We start from the raw sequence: 22,615 nt of genomic DNA on the forward strand, positions 1-22,615 counted from the left end.
AATGTATGTACAGATTTTAATTTAAACAAATGTTATACCCAGTTTTTTTTTAAATATTTATCCAACATTTGTGTCCAGTTTAAAAAGCACGCGAATTGTATGCTCAGTTTATTTCAATCACCAAACATTTTTGCCCACTTTTTAATGACTAAAAATGTATGGGCAGTTTTAAGTGGCCAAAAACTTACCCACCCATTTGATATTATCAAAGTGTATTCCAAGTTTTGAACGACCAAAAATGCGTGGCTAGTTTTAACTGACCAAAAACTTAACAACAACAACAGTTTTAAAATTAAAAATAAGTACGGTCAGATTTCAAGTCAAACTATGACTTGTTTTTGAACTACCAAAAATTTATGTGAGTATACTTTTTTAACTACTAACACCCAAATTCATAAAAAATAAAGAAGCCTTTAACTGCTTTATAAATTTAAAATTTCTATGAAGCTGTTACTTTATAGAGCTTTTTTTATGAATAAGGCCATAAAAATTTATGGTAAGATTTTAAGTCATCAAAAATTATGTCTAGTTCAATAAATTTCAGTCCGCATTTTAATGACTAAAAATTTATGGCCAATTTTAAGTGACCAAAAATTGAGTCAAAGTTTTGAAATTACTAAAAATATATGACCACATTTTTTTTTTTTTAAATTTTAGCAACGATTTATATTTAATTATTAAAACTGTATGGCCAGATTTATAGTCATCAAAAACGATGCCTGATTTTTGAAATTCTAGAAATGTATGGCCAGATTTTTATTGACTAAAAATTTATGGCCAGTTTTAAGTGACAACATATTTAGATATGTCTACTTTTTAAAATACAAAAAATCAAAAATGTATGGCCAGTTTTAAGTGACCAAAAATTTAACTAAAGTTTTTATATTAAAAATACGTATGGCCAAATTTTAAATCATGCAAAATATGTGATTAGTTTTTGAACTACCAGAAATATACTTGTACTTTTTTAATAACTAAAAATGTATGGTCAGATTTAAAGTCATTAAAAAGTTTTTCAATTTCTAAAAATATATGCCAAAAATTTTTAATGACTAAAAATAAATGCGCAAAGTATTTATGGCTGGGTTTAAATTATTAAAAATCTAGCAATTCTCTTGTGTTCGGCAGAACGTCTCCTCTCATCAGCGAATGAAACAAAAGGCCCAGGTCTACGAAGTTTGCATCTTTAGAAACCTGTAGCCTTTTGGAGGGTACAGTGACGCCCAAATTCATTTGATAACGTTATAGGAGAGAGTAAACAGTGGTAATGCTCAGTGCGGCTTGCCCCATTGCACATTGGACTGGACACCCGATTATAGGCAGAACGGGTGCAATTCGAAATAAGACACTGCAAGAGTCATTCAATCCAAAGCGCCCTTGTCTACAGCATTGCAGCCCATGCTGGTGGGTATGAGGAGAGCTTGTGTACCAGAGCTTTTTCAAACAAAGACTCTATGAACTGCATAAGTTACCTGGGACGAACGAACTATTTGACGAAAACTCTACTAGAAACAGAACATGTCTTTAGTGAATGCTCACTTTACCAGACTTCATTTGGACCAGCCTTTTATAGTTGAGCTTTCAAAGTTTGGTGACTGCGAGGCCGATCTTTCAAGGACAATAACAATTGGAAACACTTTTTCATTGACTTATGACACTTTTTTTCTGGATTCCTGAGGTTGTTATTCGCAAAGATCTGAAAAAGTAGTTGGAAATGATATTTTTCTATTTAACTTTCGCAATAGTTTATCAATTCCATGCCTTGTGGCATAAAAATACTCAGAAGTTGATCAGTGGTTCGAATTAGGTAATTGAAATATGTATCAGTAATTTAAAAATATTTTGAAGAGGCTGCTGCCTGTTTTAAAAGTCGAATTTAATTTAATTATTCCCAGGTTATACGAAATTTTAAAAATGGGTTTCAATCGAGAGTTCTAAGAAATCTTTAGTTCGAAGATTTAGATTATTTTCGACGTATTTGTAGAGGATTGCCAGCGGTTTTCTTAAAGAAGAAGCTTAATTCAAATTATTTACTAAGTTAAATGAATTACTAAAAAATTAGTGTCCATGGAAATGGATTTAAAAATGTTTTATTTCTGAACTAAATTTAGAAGGGTTGCCACGAGTTCAAAAAATTTAATTCAACTTAATTCCTCAGTTAATTGTCACATGAATCACAATGACAGATGAAATAGATTAAAAAAGATTTTATTGAAAATGGTTTCGCAGAGGGCTGCTATCTCTGCCTGTTTGAGAAAACGAATTTCGTTAACTTATACACAAGTTAAATGAAATATTAAAATATGAGTGTCAAACGAAAGAGCTCTAAAAAACGTTAGGCCAAAAATATTTTTTATTAGGATTGCCACCTATTTGAAAAGTAATATCTATCTAACTTTGTGATCTGCACCGTTATTTCGAATTTCAGAAATTTTAGATATGCAAGAAGGTTTTATTGTTTGACGTTAGAACTTATTTTCAGCGCAACAGGGTGATTTGGATTTTGATGCAATGAAAAAGACACCATGCGATGGATTTAGATGAAACATTTGGAATATTTTTTTAAGGTTTGAATAGGGTTGCCACCTGTTTAAAATGTGAAATAAGATTTTGGCGCTTTAACGCCATGCGGAATCACTATTATCCTACATATCTATTTCCAGCAAAAGTGGTGTTGAGTTCTCGTTGGCGACCTTGAAAAATAACGAAAGGAGATATAGGATTATGGATCTTTATCGATGCCCAAGATAAACTGTACTAAATATTCGACGTAAGGGATTCGGGATTCCTTAGAAAATTTATCATTGCCAGTTAATACAGGATTAGTAGATAGACATAAACTCTTCTAGGTACCATCCAAATAGTTTCGTTGACCTAATAAATAATAATTTTAGCTCTAAATAATTATTTTTTCACTGACGTCCGAGTAGCACACTACGGATTGGATGGCCCGTTGTTGTTGTAATGTATACTCAACCCGGCCTAGAATCTGTTAATCTTTCTATCTTTGTCGACAAGCTAAACTAAAGGTAAGCCCAGTAAACGTACTATCTCGACGGGGTCGGAGCCAAGAGAGAAGGGTGTGAGTGGAGTTTAACTGAGAGGTTGGTGTTCTGGACGAAGCTTTAGATGCCGGCCATTGTTATGTACATACCATGGGTACGTCGGGATATAGTCTGGACAAGTAGCAGTTTAATCTTCCTGTAGCACCTTCATTTTTCTGATTAGAATCTCCAGGCATCACACCCCGGTGCGGCTTTCGCAGTTCATCGAGATGTTGGCCAAACTGACTTACCTAGTGCTTAACCTAAAGTAACCCAACTAAACCTATCCTCAGCCAATCATGCAAATTATGCAAATCTGCAAAATTCGCTAGCTCTTTCGCTTACTCGCTGCTGTGTATATGGGACTACATAAATGAGAGAGATGTACCTATATTGGCTCAGCCAACGAGTTATATACCGTCTTCCCAGTTCCTGACTGTATTGGAGCTTGCAAGCGAACTAACCTTACTTTGGGTGTTCCAATGTAATTTAGAAGTAAGTGAAAATAAAGGTTTTTTTTTAACGTGTGGTTTTCAATGAGGCAATACTTTTTTCGGAGTTGGTCTTTTTGACAGCTGTTACTTGATTTATATTCAGTTTGGTTTACCATTTCATAGTGACCAGACTCATTCTGGAGCAACGTTAGCAAATCGTGCAAATTTATTACCAAAACAATGGTTCGATTCGCGCGACGCATCGCGCGCTGCGTCCAATATTCGGTCGACATAATCGCCCAGCAGAGTCGGTAATTCGAGCAACCATTGATCGGTTTCGCACCACATTTACTCTAGTGGATAATGCACATCCTTAAAGATGCCGTACAGTGCACAGTGTGCCCATCTACTTTACGGAAGATTTTGCGGAAGGATCTTGGTGTGCGGCTTACAAAATCTAACTCGTGCAAGATCTAAAGCCGAACGAGCATCAAGCGCGTCGCACGTTCGGCGAATGGGCCCAAAACGAGATGGCTACCGATCCCGATTTTCAAATTAAATTTTTTTCAGCGATGAAGCTCACTTTTGGTTGAATGGGTATGTTAATAGGTAATGATAATCCACAAGCCATTGTTGAGACGCCGTTACATCCTCAAAAAGTCACTGTTTGATGTGATCTATGTGCGGAGGGAATAGTTGGTCCATATTTCTTCAAAAATGAAGCCGGCCATAATGTTACAGTCAATAGGGTACGCTATAGGGCCATGATTAATGACTTTTTCGTGCTTGAATTGGGGGATGTTGATGTGGACAACTTTTGGTTCCAACATGACGGCGCTACACTCCATACAGCCAACGAAACAATCAATATATTTAAGGAAACTTTTGGTGAGCGCATTATGTCGCGTCGTGGGCCTGTGGCGAGGCCTCCAAGATCGTGCGATTTAACACCGCTGCACTATTTTTTGTGGCTTTATGTGAAGTCGATTGTCTACGGAGATAAGCCTGAGACGATTGACACCTTGGAAGAGAATCTTCGGCGCGTTATTGCTGACATACGGCCGCAATTGCTGCAAAAAGTGGTTGAAAATTGGGCCTTTCGTAATAATAAAGCTAAATTCTTGGCCATATCATTAAACTATGTGCGTTTTATTTCTTCTTGAAAACCACATGCCTAAAAAAACACCTTTTATTTAAACTAATCTTGAGAAGCTTAAACTGACCTGGCCTACCATAACCTAACCCAATACCAACCTTGAAATGTTCCCAAAAGACTTTTACCTCCAAATACCGAATGTACAAGAACGAAAGAAAATATTTTTTTTTTTTTTAAACACTTTCACTTAAACTTTGGCTATTTAAACTAACGGCAAATATCCACTAGATACTAGACCAAACGGAATCTTTTTTTCTATTAAACAAGCACACAAATAAACAAAACATTGCACCAACAGCCAATCATTATTGAAAGCGAATTCAGCTATTGGCTATTTTGATGCCAATTGTAAGCAACCTGATATAAAATTTAACTTTGAACCATACTGAAAACAAAAGAGAATAAACAAAATAGTTAAAAAATGTGGCAAACACAATCGTTAATAGTTGCGCTACAGTTGGCCGACTGTGCGGTTGGCTGTTCCGGTGGGCGAGAGTTATCCTCATTGTAAATCGCAAGTGTGGGAAACAGTACAAATGCACAAAATATTGTGCTATGGTCCAGCGTGGCAATGGGTGGAAAACACTGCGACTCAGTCAAACGTGTAGGCCGATAACACAAAACATTGCATGATACCGTTAAAAGGTGAACAAGGCTCGGAAGCTGCATTGGCGATTGCCTCGCCAAGCAGGTGTATACAAATGTATTCGCCAGGATAAAAAAAAAAAAAGTGGTGTAAATTTTAAAGCCAGCATGCGTAATGCCATAAAAACAAAACGAAGAGAAATGTACGCAAAATATAGCAAAAACAAAAACAAAAAATGTAATACTTGAAAGCAGAAAAAAAGCACTGCGGTTTTGTGGTTTGGTGCGCTGGTGAGCGCAGTGTTGTCACTGCTATGTATGTATGTGTGTAAATGTTCTTGTCTTGTGTAGACACGTTAACCCTTTTAGTCGTAACATGCTAAAACCCCACAACGAAAGCAATAGATTTTGAATACTCCGTAAACGAGTGGGAGACTAATTGCAGACGAGTCCCCATTTGTTTCCCCCGCCATTCACCAGAATAAAAGTTTGCAGCTAGAGCTTAATTATACATATTTTGTCTAGTCGAAAACTAGTTCCCATGCAACTACATTTAAGGTAATTCACAAAGGAAATGTAACAAAAAATGCCATTTTTCCTAATACGCATAATAGTGGTACAAAGCTCAAAACAACATTAAAAATATTAAAAATTCTTAAATTTCATCGAACTAATTTTACACAATCACAAAATTTGAGTGCAAAAGATAAAAAATTACTATATTGAAGTACAGTGAACACAGCACGGCGTGCCATCCGAGAGATCTGAGGTGCAAATCCTTGGGCAGCGGATTTTTTTTTCGTTTTTTAATTTAATTTTCAGATTTAAATGTTATAAAAAGAAAATATTTTTATTATTTAAGTTATTAAAAACTTCTTATATTTATTTTTTCTCTGCTATTAAATATTTTTTTTTTATATTAATTTTCATTTAATTTTTATATTTTTAATTACCATTCGAGAGATCGGTGGTGCGAAACCTCGGGCTGCGGAATTTTTTAATTTTTTTTTAACTTTTTTTCAGATTTTAATGTTTTAAAAAAGCATGTTTTCTTAATTAAATTTTAAGAAAGTTATTTTTTTTTTCTTATTCTATTTATTTTTTTATTTAATTTTTGGATTTTAATCACATTTTATTTAATTTACAATTTTGTCTTTTTAAAACGAAAAATATTTTAAAATTTCACATAATTAGAAATTTGTTTTTCTTTTATAATTTAACTTACCTCTAATTTTTAAATTTTATTACTTTTAAAAGAATTACATATGTATTATTTTTGTTCAGTTTGATTCATAGAAACGAACTTCAATAATTTTTTATTTGGTTTTTAAATTAATTTCTTTTTTTTTTTAATTAGTTTTCTTTTAGATTTAGATTTTACCGGTATAATAGAAAAAAAATTAAATTTTATATAATAAAAAAATGATTTTTTTTCTTGCTTTAATTTAATGTTCTCTTGATTTTTATATTTTATTGATTTAAAACGAAATTTATAGATTTTTTTATTACATTCAATTTTTAGGAGCTTGTTTATTTTTCCTTTTTTCGATTTACATGCTTTTTTCTTTTTTAATCTAGTTTTCTTTTAAATTTTAAAAGTTATTGGTTTAACATATATATATATATATATATATATATATATATATATATATATATATATATATATATATTTAATTAATTTTATTTTAAGAAATTTATTCTATGTATTTTTTAATGTAAATTTTTCCAAATTTTAACTTAATTTTCTATTAATTTTTTTGTATTTTATTGTTTTAGGGAAATATTTATTTTGTTATTCCATTTAATTTTTAAAAACCAATTTTATTTAATTTTCTTTAAATCTAATTTAATTGTATTAAAAAAATATATATATTTTTTATTTAGTTTAATATTCAGAAAAATCAGATGTTTCAATTAGTATTTTGAAAGAAAAAAAAAAAAATGTTTTCAAGCCAGTTGCCAGAATTAAAAATTGTCTTACGAAAGATTTTGTCGAAAGACTGTGGTTAGCTGAAAGACAGTAGCCAGAATTACCCTGTCAGGCATCTCATTTATCTGTACATACTTGACACATACCTTCTTATACCTTATACTTCAGTTCTTATACTCCTTGTGTTAATATTTTAGACTAGTTAAACCCTAGTCAGTTTCAGACACTTCACATTTTGTGAAAAATATCCTAAACAACAGCCGCGCTTCTGACTGTCAATATCACTACATGACACTCGTTTTCCCTACTGGGTATTTATGCACGTCGCTCTGAGCCCTCAAAGTCGATTGCCACTGACTGTGTTCAAATAGCAACAATTGTGTATTTAAAAGCGTTTTCCGTCACTTGCCAATACCACAGCAATATAGTCAGTCAACCAATCAATTGTTCTGATACCAATCGACAGCAACAATGCTCAATCGCAGGTATAAAAAAAAAAATGTGCCTGCCACATTGTGCATGCATGCATGCAATGGGAATTCTGTGGGTGCTAATGACTTGAAAAACGAAGGGAAATATAAAAGCGGAAGTGTGCTAACATTATAGCAGTGATTTTTTGCAGCAATTTTACTTTAAAGCGAAAAGGATGTGTCTTTAAGAGGAAAATTAAATTATTTGCTTAAAATAACTTAAAGGTTTGTCAAGAAAAAACGAAAATGCGAAAATTAGTTAGGAGTTTATATCTGCTCTTGGCTATTTGGCTCACAGATCAGTTCAATGGCCGGTAGTTGAGATTTTAAGCAGTAGGTAGTACTACCTATCGAAGTTATGGACGTGTAAGGTTTTGAAACTTCTTGAGTCAATATTTAGAACGCTTTAAAAACGAATTTAAATGAGTTATCCCAGCACCTAATAGCGATTCTGCTTTTACGAATTAAAATTTAGACTTTTCTGGCATGTCTCGGAAGTTGGCATACGGTATGACGCAAAACGACAAAAAAAAAGCAGTTGTTCTGAGTAGCTTTCAAATAGTTCTAGAGTTCTTGAGAAGGAAATAAAAAGTTCTGGATATTTTGAAAAAAAAAAAAAATTTTTTCAAAAATTGTGTATGCCAGATTCACGCACCATACGACATGTGGCAAAAAGGCAAATAAAAAATTGTTCTGAGTAGAGTTCTTGAAAAGGAAAGGAGTCTCAATCTGGAACACATGGACACAGGTGACACCTGCACAGAAAGCGTTATCGAAAACGTTTAAAACATATCTGATTAAAAAATGAGATGTCAAATTAAAGGACCCGTGCTGTAGATGTGCAATAAGGTTTTACTTTTTCGAAAAGAGTTGCCACCTTTTAAAAAATTTAATTTGAATTATTTAATAATCAGCGCCATCAGATCCACACTGTTCGTTCGATTTTAAAAAGTTGGTTGCCATATTAAAGGGCTTGGCATGCAGATGTAAAATAAAGTTGTTTTCTTTTCGAAAAGAGTTGCCACCTTTCAAAAAATTTAAGTAAAGTTATTTAAGAAGTTAAATCTATTATTACAATATGGGTAGCAATCGAAATGGTCTTGAAAATGCCCTATTTCTTAACTACATGTAGAAGGGTTTAAAAAACTGAGTTCAACTTAATTTAAGGCAATTGGGTAATTGAAATATGATCACAATTTGGGTGTCGGACGAAGGAAATTTAAGCAGGTTTTAGTTTGAAAAATAATATAATATGGGTTACATACAAAGGAGTCTTAAAAAATCTTTAGCTTGAACATTTAGAATATTTTTGCGGTTTATGAAGTGGGCTGCCACCTGGTGAAAATGTTGAATTCAAATCAGCTAAAATGTTAAATGAATTATTAAAATATGCGAATTAACCGAAATGTGTTAACAAGGCTTTATTTTTGTACTAATTTGAAGGAGGTTGCCACATGTTTAACAAACCAATTCAACTAAATTTATCAGTTAATTGAAATATGTATCACAATGTCCGACGACGGAGATTTAAGAAATTTTACTTTGAAAATACTTTTTAAGAGTATTGCCACGTGTAGGAAGAGTCGAATTTAGTTCACTTACGTTTATACAAGTTGCATGAAATGCGTGTCAAGTTAAGTTTGAACATTTAAAATAGTTTTGAGGTGCTTGAAGGGGCTTGTCACATATTAAAAAAATTAGGTTCAAATAATTTAATAATTTAAATGAATTATTAAAAGATGGGTATCAATCAAAATGAGTTTGAAAAAGCTTTATTTCTGAACTATATAGGAGGGTTGCCACATGCTTAGAAAATCAGATTCAGTTTAAGTTAAGGTAATTTAAATAATCATATGAATATGGGTGTCAGACGAAAGAGGTTTAAGAAGGTATTAGTTTGAAAAGATTTAGAAGAGAGTTGACAGCAACTGCAAAAGCAGTTTTTGTGAAGGTCATCAAATCTGAACCGTAGATGCGCAATAATAACGAAGCTACAACATCATGCGAAAACTCTCTTCACTTAAAAACGGCCATAGAGATTTTGATGTCTTTAAAGCTTTACCCAGAAGAATAACACGGAAGAAGAATCTTGGTAATTTAAACCAGTATCGGGGCCTATGTAACTAACTGAATAAATATGCTAGAACTGTAGCGTACATGTGAGCTTAGTGAAAAACTCAACGATATACCGGGGGTCATTGCTCCTGTACGGTAGGAGATTTACTGGGTTAAATTTTTTTGCTATACTCCGTCATAGGCTTTCGATGCCTTCTCCTCGTTAAAAAGAACCCAAAACCAACACGCATTCCCGGAATTTTCGAAGAACAACTGCTGCACTGTAAATATCCCATTGACGATTGCTTCTCAGGTTAAATAATAACGGGCTAAAGAGATGTTGGGGCACTATTGAGCCATAGAGCAGCCTCCCTTATAACTGATAATTAAACGGTAGAGTGGTCAGTGTGCTGCATCCTGAGGTTTAGTGAGAGGCATTTAGGATAAATTCCGCTACCAACCTAGTGGTCGAGCTTTGACCCATCCGTAAAAATAGCGATAGACCAAGGATATAAGTCCGGGCGGTTTATTTAGTAGGTTGTGTCTGGTATTCTAATACTATCGAAGCAGAGCATTGGGTAGATATAATCCAGTTCACGTAAAGTTACTGGAAATAGTGTCCAGAATTTTCAAGTGATCAAACCTAAGCTCTCTACGTATGAGCTGGAGTTCATCTTGCTGCATTGCAGCAAGCTAAAATCTACCGTAAAGGTCGGTAGGAAGAAGATTTAGTAGAACTACTAGAATCTTACTGGGAGTAGAGGGTATGGCTCCTGTAATTAACATGATGACAGCCCTCTGTTCCCTATGCAATTTGCTCCTATAAATGGACATTTCTAGAGCCAGGTCTGATCCCAGAGAAGAGAGACGGTCGGATAACCGCCGTATAGTACATCCAGTGTACGATGTGCGGTTTCAGACTCAACCGCTGCTTTACAGGCGTAGAGAGCGATTTGAGTCCAACATTCTGTTAAGAATTACGTCGGTATAATTTAACCTCGCTCGAAAATCTCGAAATCTTATATTTCCTTGTAAACAGTACAAAGGACTGGTATCCGGGTGCCTTCGTTGGCATACAGCTGGAAAGCCACTGACTGCAAACCATACTATTGGCACGAAAAGACGCATGACACCTTGGATTAGGATGAAGAGTATATTGGACAATCCACCTTCCCTGTCCCGGTCTATATCGGTAGCGGTGGAAAGAGTGTCACCTCTTGAACGATGCGACTCCTTACCTCGCACTACGAACTTGATGCAATAGTGGCTAGAAGCTTGTGGGACTTGATAGTTCACGTAGCTGTTGTATGCTTCATTCACACCCTACTTTCGTTGAGGTTGTTATCGATATACAACAAATGCTTGAGACCACAGGGTTCTCTCTTTCTTAACCACTTTTTTACTTATTTAATACTAGGATGTGCGACGGAGCTTTTCGACATTTTGACTTCGAACAGCCACCAAAATAGAAAGAAAAGTCGAAATTTAGCCGGTGCCACACGTGATTATAAATTTTTTAAGGCAACTCAGCCCCTCATCCTCTTTGTAAAAAAAACACCTATATAATGGCACATACCCTATAACAAACAGCTATAATATCACACAATACCAGACTACGCGAAGCTTACTTACTGCCTCCCAGGTAGTCGCTTATTCTGAGGCTAAGCGAAAATGACTTATCAGTGTAATTTTCAGCGTGTTTAAATCCAAGCAAATTAGGCTGCTCAGTAACCTACGCTAAGAAATAATTTTCTAAGTGCTTGCAAAGGCGCAGCACTTTAATTGCGCTCCATTTCAAGAGTTAAGCGGCGTTAACGCCACTTCACAGAATAGTGTATGGAAAAGTACAACTAAAAATATACTAGAAGCACATGAACATACAAGGGCGGTCCTTAAAATATAAACATTTGAATTTTGTTTGGTGCACAAAATGATGACATCAACGAAGATTTCAAAAATTGTATGTATTGTTTAGGGGTCGCTTACTGTGTTTGAAAAAATTTATTTATTTTTTTTTTTTAATATCAACAACTAAATTTTGTAAAGGGCACCACATTTATACATTAACGAAGATTTCAAAAATTTTATAAAATGTTTAGGGGTCGCTAGCTATGTTTGAAAATTTTTTTTTTTTTATTATCAAAACCTAAATTTTGTATGGGGCATAAAATTAAGACATACACGCAAATTCCAAAAATTGTAAACAAAAATTAATAATTTTAAAAATTTTTTTAAATAACATCTAAATTTTGTATGAGGCCCATATTAAGACATCAACCAAGATTTAAAAAATTTAATACAATTTTTAGGGTCGCTAGCTAGCTTGAAAGAATTAAATTTTTTTATCGAAAAATTTCCATAAAACTTTTGACTTGAAATCTTATAAATTTAACATATTATTGAAACTTGTTCATATAAATTCATAAGCTCGCTGAGTTATGGCTGCGCAAAGTCAAATATTTTGTCGAATTTTTGCGATTTAAGAAAAAAATTTAACCTTATAGCGAACCCTAAAATTTTTTTAATTAATATTTTGTGGATATTTTAATATTTTACGTACTGCAAAATGGTAGTATTCCCCGTGGTGTTGATATTTTTAGCACCTCCCTAATACATACACATGTATGTATGAGTAAAAAATACAACAGCAAAAAGCAAAACCACCATAACTCACCTTATTCCACCCACATTGAGTATAATCCGATTTTCGCCATCCATGTTGCAAAACGTAATCTGGCAGCAGCAGCATGCGCGCCTTGAGCATACACGCCACAACTGACTAAGCGCCTAAATACGCAGCGCAACAGCAGGCACCACCGTTTAACACGCACGCACAATCGACTATGTAGCGGCTATGCTGTGGCACACACAACCAACATTAACGAAATTGTGCTTTTTTCATGTTACGTATACGCCACAGCGGCCACAATTTGAAGAATTCAAAAAGCACAAAAGTAGGCGGGGGAAAAACAAAAACATGAAATCTTTTCTTCTGCTTTGTGACACAAATATTTCCTGCACACTATTTTCACTTTTGTTGTTTCACATCACTTCACTTCACAACACTTGCTGACCACTTTAATGCTTTTCCGCTTTTAAAAGTTTCGATTTTTTTTTTGTACTTGCATATGTTTGCGCAATTTCTTTGGCGAAAAGTGCACGGCTTTGTTTCTGAATGCTTTCAGCTTTTGCACACTTTTTCGCATTGACTATTATTTGCGCTATAATTTCTCTTGCTTTTCGCTATGCTTTATGCGAACATTATTTTTTGCTTCCTTTTTTTGCAACTTCTTGCTGCACTTTCGAAATTATTTCATTCTTTGTTTAAAATTCACAACACGTTCTTGCACGCTCACTTGCACTTTTTATGCGTTATGCCATTGTGCTGCTTTTGAATGTAGTATGTAGGTATGTAGGTGTGTGTGTGGTTATACACTGTCGCAAAAAAGTATTGACACAGCGAATTTTTTACAATATTTACAAAAAATTTTGTTTCAATATTTTTACGCAAATTCTTTATAAAAATATGGTTCATTCTACAACAAAAAACTCGTAAAATTCAATAAATAATTTGCATGAAAATTTTCAACTTTTTAATCAGATTTTTTAGAATTTTTTTGTGTATGCAGATTTGTAGCCCAATAATTTTTATTATAATAAATTACAATTTTTGGCAATTTTTTTACGCAGTTTCTTTCGAAAATACTTTGTATTGGAAAAATGCAAAACAACTTCAAAAAAAATCAACGCGATTTTTGACTAACTCTGAATTTTTTTGCTAGATTTTAAGGGGCTGCAAAACTGCTTACTCAAGAAAATTCCAAAAAATCTGACTGAAAAGTTGAAAATTTGCATTAAAATTTACTGATTTTTCGCGAGTTTTGCACAAAGTTTAAAAAATGTGTAATGTTTTTATGTTTTTTTTTTTTGTTGTAGAATGAACAATTTTTTTATAGAAAATTAGCGGAANAAAATTACAAGTTGATTTTTGGCAATTGTTTTACGCAGTTTCTTTCGAAAATACTTTGTATTGGAAAAATGCAAAACAACTTCAACAAAAAAATTCTCAAAAATCAACGCGATTTTTGACTAACTCTGAATTTGAATTTTTTTTTTGCTAGATTTTAAGGGGCTGCAAAACTGCTTACTCAAGAAAATTCCAAAAAATCTGACTGAAAAGTTGAAAATTTGCATTAAAATTTATTGATTTTTCGCGAGTTTTGCACAAAGTTTAAAAAATGTGTAATGTTTTTATGTGTTTTTTTTTTGTTGTAGAATGAACAATTTTTTTATAGAAAATTAGCGGAAAAATATTAGAATAGAAATTGCTGCATATATTGTGAAAAATTCGCTCTGCCCATACTTTTCTCCGGCAGTGTATAATGACATATATGTACATATATGTATGTTTGTACGTGCAAATGCGTTTGCAGGAAAATAATTAAATTGCTCTACATACAATTCACACAGATGTGAGAAATGCCGACATTCGTTTGCCGGTATTTTTTCTTGACTTTTTTTTGTGTAATTTTTCTTAATATTTTTATTTTATTTTATTTTATTTTTTATTTTTTTTGTATTTCTTCTTTTATGTTNAAATATTAGAATAGAAATTGCTGCATATATTGTGAAAAATTCGCTCTGCCCATACTTAACTCCGGCAGTGTATAATGACATATATGTATATGTATGTTTGTACGTGCAAATGCGTTTGCAGGAAAATAATTAAATTGCTCTACATACAATTCACACAGATGTGAGAAATGCCGACATTCGTTTGCCGGTATTTTTTCTTGACTTTTTTTTGTGTAATTTTTCTTAATATTTTTATTTTATTTTATTTTATTTTTTATTTTTTTTGTATTTCTTCTTTTATGTTTTACTTTTTTTTCTTGTCCTCTCTTTAATTTCCCTTGTAATGCAATTGTTTTGCGCGCGTTTTCACGTAATTGCTTTGAGTGCCTACCGCGCCGACAACAATACGCTCCTGGCGCCTTTAGTGNGTATTTCTTCTTTTATGTTTTACTTTTTTTTTCTTGTCCTCTCTTTAATTTCCCTTGTAATGCAATTGTTTTGCGCGCGTTTTCACGTAATTACTTTGAGTGCCTACCGCGCCGACAACAATACGCTCCTGGCGCCTTTAGTGCCTCTACTTTGTTTTGTTTCCAGGCTGCTTATTGTAATATGCTACAGCTCGAGGTGACTGCTGTTCATATGTATGCAAGTACTACAAAGCTGGCCAGAAATGACGCTCTCAGCCGCGTCGTCGCGCAATTCATACTTAAGCAACTCGGCAGTCGGCATTCGAGGCGTTGCAATCAATTATGCGCGCAAATGTGTGACTTTGACGGCTTTCGTCTCGTTGCCCAAAGGCGTTGGCAGGCCACACTCACTGTACATTCACGCCACATAAATTATGGACACTGCACTTTTGTTGCTTGTGATCTTCAGACTAGCGCGTCGTAGCCTAGAGTCAAATGAATCTGTGAGTTTTGCATTATGCGCACGCAAGAGTCGAGTGTCGAGAGGTGCTCGTGTACATAATTGCTAGCACTGTTGCTGTTCTTGTGCTCTTGTTGCCTGCAAGCAAAAAAATAAAAATAAATGAATAAATTAGAGCAGAAGTAGAAAAAAAAACTGTATAGTAAGTGTGAAAGCGTAAAATAAATAGCCAAATTAAATTTGTAGTCATTAAGTTTTTCAAGTCAGCGACATGAAGTGCTGTGGTGTGTGCAAAAAGAGAGAGCGGACGGTAGTGGAATGAGGAACAAATGGAAAAACGAAGGAAAAGAATATGAATGGTTTGGAATCTAAAATAATTTAATAACAAACACTCAAAAGCTGTAATTTTTCTAGCACCAACAAGTGGAAAGGGAGTCTCGCAATTTGCTGGCGGTACTACATTATGCTAAGTGTTCGAAAATGACCTTCTTGTCTGTATATTCGAATATTAGGATGGTCCTTAAAATATCAGCATCTAAATTGTGTATAAGGCATCGTTTTTTTTTTTCTACGTGCAATATAAAGACATCGACGAAAATCTCAATATTTGAAGCGAGTTTTTAGGGGCCGCCAGGGTTTGAAAAAATTTTTATAAAAAAAAAATCACAAAAATTTTGCAAAATGTTTGCTTTGACCAGCAAGATAACTCGCTACGCTAAATTTTCGTCGCCAATATTCTCTAAAGGAAAATCAGTTGAGAAAAATAGCGAATGTTGGATGCCAAAAAGGGTATCATTATTTTTTACCAAAAAAAAAAAAAAATATTATTTAGTTCCTTCCCATTTTTCAATAGAATAAGAACCAATTTTTCTAAAACAGAGTTACAATGTCAAAATAAGTAAAGCCAAGTTAGGCGATAAAAAAGTAGTACACGCGAAGAATGTCACAAAAATATATAAAAATATTAAATTTTTTCAAAAGTACCACGGTTTGAGACAAGTTGGCAGGCCTGCTTACATAAAAAAAAAATTTTGTAAACACACGAAAGAATCGAAATACTCACGAAACTATGGGCCAAATATAGTAAAACTGCGTTTTTAATTTTTCACCCTCTGACGACAGGATTTTTTCAAAGGAATTTGAAGTTTTAAAGAAATTATTAACTCAAAAAATTATTAAAAAAAAAAACAGTGCGATTTAGAATAACAATATGGGTACCAAATGAGAGCGAAAATTCTGTAGAATTTAAAAACAATAAAGTTCTTTGCTTTACATGGGCGAATACATGGCGCTTTAATAAAATTTACCTTTTTAAGCTAATAAAGTTTGCAAGACGAAATAATTAAAAAAATAATAAAAAATATTGCAAATTTTCAAGGATATTTAAGCACAAAATTTGTAAAGGACATTTTCCATTCCCATTCGTCCTTATGCAATAAAACATGTATACTGCTATAATTCTAAAAAATTGTTTCTTTTATATGGTACCCTTATTGTTATCTTACATTGCACCGAATTTTTTAAATAATTGAAATAATCACATAATAAACTAAGTACATATTCATTTTTTGTGTGTAAAATTTACTGTCGCATGATTTTATAGCTGGTGAAGGGGAAAATAGTGTAGAAGAAAGTTAAGTTTTAGTTTTGTTCGAACCATGGTAGTAACCCTGTTTTTATTTTTTTTATTTTTTTTTTTTTGTAAACGCCGTTTTCACGAAAGCAATTTAAGGGGAAAATTATTTTTTTCCTGTCAAGTTCCATATTAAATTCAAATTAAAAAGAAATTATGGCTATACATTTCCGTTGATGATGATATGGTACGTCGAATAAAATAAATGGCTGCCCTATGATGTTTCTATTTTTAAGAACCACCCTAATGCATAGGCATCCCTTTTTGCAGGCGAATTACGAGTGGTGAGCGTAGGAGTGCACACAAACATATATATACATATAGTACATATAAGCTGTACATTAATTACATGCTGTTCATTTACAGAAAAGCTTAAAGTCGAGTGGAAGAAAGCAACTCCTTGGAAATCCAATAAAAAATTATGTTGGTTTCCGCTTTTTTATATTAGGTTATTTATTTACCTCAAAGAACAAATTTAGCACTTTTTAACCGACTTAAATTTTTAAGCTTACTATCTATTACCATAACTGTTTTATTTATGCTTATTGTTTTATATTTTACGGCTCTAACGAAAAACATTTCTGACGCTACTGAGTACGTGGACTGTGTTACAATGATATTGAAGGTGTGACTTGGGCGATAGTCTGAGGGCAAGACGACATTGCATTAATTCGCGACAGGCAGGGACCGGACAAACTTTAAATTGAGCATTTAGAATTTTTTATGAGCGTCAGAAGAGGGCTGCCACCTGTTGAAAAAATGCAAATCAATTATTTATGGATTTTGAAAAAATGGGTATCAATCGAAGTGGGTTTTAAAATAATTTATTTCTGAACTGTATTTAGCGGAGTTGCCATGTGCTTAAAATATTAAATTCAACTTAATTCATCAGTTAATTCAAATATGTCTAACAAACCAGACGATAAATAGATTTTAGTGTGAAAATACTTTTAAAAGGGTTGCCACCTTTGGTTGAAAAGTCGAATTTCTTTTACTTATACAAAACCTACATAAATGAAATATAGAAATATTAGTGTGAAACGAAAGAGTTTTCAGAAAACTGTAGGCTGATAATATGTTTAATTAGGGTTGCCACCCACTTTTTCTTGAAGGTCTTCGCATCTGCACACTAATTTCGAATTTACAAAATGAGAAGTCACATTAAAGAACAATGATTCTATAAGTTTTTATTTTTGGAAGGTAGAACCCTTTTTAGCGATACAGGGAGATTTGAAATTTGATGGAACAAAAAAAAAATTTCAATTCAATTTTGTCATTTTAACGCCATACGGGTTCACTAGTCTGCAGTTAATATGCCAATTAATTTTCCTTAGGGTGTCATACCTGCAAAAACTTTTTTCATTCGTCATTTGAGAAACGTTTTTTCTGTGCAAAAGCGGCGAGTAAAATAATAGTAATATTGCATACTTCTAGGTGCATTATGTACTAACTAGGCAGCTAGCTAAATGCGGCGGAGAGTGCTCAACTCGCTTAGATATCATTTGCCAGTGCGTCTGACTCCGCAGCGAATGTGGAAATATATTGTATGCTCTCTTGTACGGGTTATGTATGATCACATCAGTTTCACAGCATTCCCTGGAATTTGAAATGATTTGTCTTCATGTCAGAAGGTCACAAGACATTTACAAATGAATATTTATTTTATTCTCTCTGAATGCTAAGCAACATTTACAAAGCAGTTTTAAGTTACTGACACAATTTCTTTAGGCATCAGTTTGTTGGCAAACATATACCTAAATCTTTCTCGCCTCGATGTCATGATTTACTAAAAAAATTTACATGGACATGTGTCTCGCTTAGCTGCCACATAACCACATCTATAGAAGTGCATGAGTACTTTTTTTACTTGCCCATCAAGTAAGTAAGAACTCGTATTTTACAATGTGCATTTTGTTGGCAAACTTTTAGTTTTTTATGTATTTATCTGTATGAATGTATGAAAAGCTGCGCTGCAGTCACTTTAACTCTGTTGACCACAGTTACATCAACCAACATTCGTTTGTCTTATTTATCGACTTAACATTTGACAGAATTGCCAATATTGTTGACCGCACTGCCGTACGCTCTCATGCAAACTCTCTATCGGTATGCTTGCACTAGCCACGTCAAGTGTCATGTGGTTGAACAACAATAAAAACTACATAGTATGTATGTACATACATTGGTAAATGGCAATAAATGTAAGAAATTTAATTTCAAACGTAAATCACTCTCATGAAGCACTCAATCTTCTACTGATTGTCGTTGTTCAGTGTGTTTTATATTTTCTTTTATTTTGCGCTCGAAATTTATCTACTACTTGCCAACGAATGTGAAATACGACACATGTATGTAAGTATATAACCATGTGTGGGTGTATATACGTATGACGTATGTACATATCCACAATGAATGTTCACTTATGTGACGCATCTTGCAGAAAATGCAAATTTTTATCCGAGTCTATAGAGAGGCTAAGAGAGACGAAATGGTTCGAGTATTAAACAGTTTCTTGTTGCTAAGATAACAAGTTTTCCCTTTTGCTTGGTGCTATTGAGCTTTTAACCTTCTACATATTTATAAACATTGGCTATCATTTTGATGAAAAAAAAAAAATCAGATAGCGATGTGATGTACTTCTAATCGTAAGCGGATAAGAATACAAAAGCAGGCAAGAATCGAAGAATTGCTTTTATCGTTCTCGTAGTTTTGTTTACAATAACGCTTCAAAACTAAAATGGAAATGAGAACGAAACTGTCGAGAACGTTATCAACGGGAATTATGTAAGAACAAAACCCTGTAGAACCTTCTCAAAAAGAGCAAAATTCGAGCAATATTTTCGGGAACATTTCTTAGAGAACACAATGGGAACAAAAGTGTCAGGAACTTTCTCTCGAACAACAATTTGGAAACTAAAGTCTCAGAAACTTTCGGGCAGCGAAAAAAAAACGTGAACAAATCTTCTCTGAACTATTCGCGAGGAAAGAAAGCGAGAACAAAATTTTTCTCATGGCGTTCCATTGGTTTGAAATGTTCGAAATGTTAGAATTAATCAAAAAAGAGCTGAAACATAATTATGCAAATAAAGTCAACGAAAGACTTAACACACGAACTTTTCTTGCACAGAAAATTAAAAATTGTTCCATAAATATATGTACAGTTCACCCTAATGATAAACGATCTGGAATTAATAGTCGTGGTTCTCACTTAAACGGGTTTTCATCCTAACGAGCAGATGCCGCTCTCATTATTAACGTTACGTTCTCAAAACGTTTGTACTCGTTTTGTTCTCTAGCAGAACGTACACCTGAATTTTGTTCTTATTTTGTTCTCCTTGAAAACGTTCCCGATGATTTTGTTCTTATTTTGTTCTACTCGGAAACGTTTAGGAAAGTTTCGTTCTCATTCTGGTCTTCTTGAGAACATTTCCGAGAGTTTTCTTTGCATTATTGCTTTACGGAAACGTTGGACCTTTTGTGCTCAATAATTTTCCTCCATTTGACTCTTTGGTGTGAAAATTCTGGAACTTACATTTTGTTCTCGTGCAGAACTAAACCAAAACTGAAACATTTTCTCGGCCCCTACTCTTTTAATATATCTTTTCACATAAATTCTAAATAGCACTGTCGCTCTCTAGAAATCGAACTCTGACACGTTGTCGGCAATTTACGAGAACTGGCAATTTCTCCAATGAGGGTTTCGAAATGACTAATGGACAGCTCTTTTGACACAAAGTAACTTTTTCCCACTGAGTGGCGGCCGCGTAGTTTGAAGTAGTAGGACCAGGGTTCGATTCCTGGCTGAAGTTTTTTCTAATAGCAGTCGCTATTCCGCATGCTACATATTTTGTTGGCAAGTAATATATGGGGCGTTCCATACCAAAACGTACGGGGTGCACACGTCATGTGTTTGATTTCTTTCAAATTTTTAGGGTTGATGCATAAACATAAATAATATAAAAATATGAAATTTGAGCTTGATTAATACATTTTTAAAAAATTTACAGCACAAAAACAAAAACAAATCGATTTAATAGTTTTCCAAATATTTCGAGAAACGGGCAATGAAAATATTTGAAAAAAATCACACATACACACATCAAAATTTTCTATAAAAAGAGCTATTTTTCAAATTTTTTTTTCTTAAAAAATTTTTCATATACAAATTTTTGGATTAAAAAAATTGTTTATGTCTTGCAGATGGTTTATGTTACAGATTAAAAATCAAAAACTGGAATATTTAAACTTGAAAATATAAACATGTGCACATTCAACTTATATGGGTGCCTGCATACTGGAGTGAGTATAAACCTTTGTATAATGAGGGATCTGGTATCCCACAACTCCAAGTTAGCCCAATCTAGCCTATGCAATGACTTGGAGCGATACGATATTTTGTATCTTCTATGAATTTCATTTAATTGATTTAAAAGCACATTCCATAAGAGACTTTAAATAACAAGATGGTATTGCTATATAAGACTTATTTACGAGTAGTCTAATCTCAGCTGCACGTACTTTCAAACATGTTTTTTTTCCTTTTTTAACTTAGATTATTATCCGCAAACTTCTGAATTCAACAGCTGCAGAGTCAAGCTGCCTCCCCCACATAAGCCTTATCTACAGATTGAACTATCTGATCAAAAAGCGTCTGCATATTTTAGAAAACAAAATTAAACAAGTTTTTATGACACAGCGAAAAAGATTGCCTGCCTTCATTTATTCAGCGATACATCATCTATCAATCGCATGTATTCAGTTGACATTCTGACATGACCTACATTGAAGGGATAAAATATGTAGTTCCCTACATGCTTAGATGCATCGAACCACTGAGATCACCAATTTCCCGAATAGAAAAGGTTTTTGTGCGCAGGTATATCGGAGCGCCACACTACTAAATATTTACTTTAAGGCATTGGTGCTTGGTTGAACGTGGAAATATTTTTGAATTGATTTGGAATTCCACGAAATTTCACACATGAAAAGCCACCAACAAATGCCATACTACCGTATACCAGTACGTATGAGTAACATTTGTACACTCGCATACAAATTGCAGGCGCATAAACTCTGTGGCAGACAGGAGTCCCTTGCGGGCAGCTACACTATTTTTGCTAATAATAACATATATGTATGTGTGTATACATACATACATACATACATACCGTTACAGAAGTGTGGCACATACATATTTTTTCTGTAGATTGGCAGTTTACCCAATGGTGCCATAAAAACGTCAACTCCACTTTGTGTTAAAGTAAAAAATAAAGAAACAACGAATACCACGTAGCAAAAGTTAGTGGCAAGGCTGGCAAAAGCAGTAAACGAGTTGCAAAATGTTAATAAGTTTACGATGTATAAGTATGTATATATGCATGTACATACATATGTATATATAAATATTTACTGGTATGTGCATATGCTGACAAACGACCGCAAATGTATTGAGGCAAAAGCAATGGCAGCCAGGACTTGGTACAAAAGCGGAGGAGTAGGTATGTATATGTAAAGTTGTGAAGATATTTATAAGCACATGACTTTGCAGTTACATACATGCAAATGTATTAGGGTGGTCCAAAAATTCGTGTGGGAAAAAATGGTTAAATAAAGAATTGGGTATTGTTATTGAAAGTCTGCTGAAGAGAACCAGAGTTTTCCGAACGAAAAATATTGATTTTCAAGAATTCATACCATTTCGACGAAAAGTTGCTTTGCCCATATATGTAAAATACCTGGAAAACTTTGAGCATTTCGATTTCAAAATTAAAAAAAATATGGCTATATTTTTTCGAGATAGAACAATCCTAGTGGGTCCGAGCATTAAAATTCCGACTTTACGTATTCTGGGCCACCCTAAAACACA

The 22,615-nt window shown here is 33.6% G+C and overlaps 1 protein-coding gene across 1 annotated transcript in view; it reads right to left on the minus strand.

Moving 5' to 3' along the window:
- The window catches only part of LOC108370595 (potassium voltage-gated channel protein Shaw-like), a gene marked incomplete at its 3' end in the record, with an annotated part of 38,214 nt that extends 24,008 nt beyond the window's left edge, over window positions 1-14,206 (minus strand). The window contains exons 1-2 of the mRNA XM_017625946.1: window positions 14,134-14,206; window positions 12,349-13,062 (exon numbers count right to left, since the gene is read on the minus strand). Coding sequence (XP_017481435.1) covers window positions 12,349-12,392 — 44 coding nt within the window. The remainder of the gene's footprint in view (window positions 1-12,348; window positions 13,063-14,133) is intronic.
- Window positions 14,207-22,615: the final 8,409 nt, after the last annotated feature.

The sequence above is a fragment of the Rhagoletis zephyria genome, unplaced genomic scaffold (assembly GCF_001687245.7).
Source record: "Rhagoletis zephyria isolate East Lansing unplaced genomic scaffold, Rhagoletis_zephyria_1.1 Rzeph_scaffold_04338, whole genome shotgun sequence".
NCBI classification, from domain to species: Eukaryota; Metazoa; Arthropoda; class Insecta; order Diptera; family Tephritidae; genus Rhagoletis; species Rhagoletis zephyria.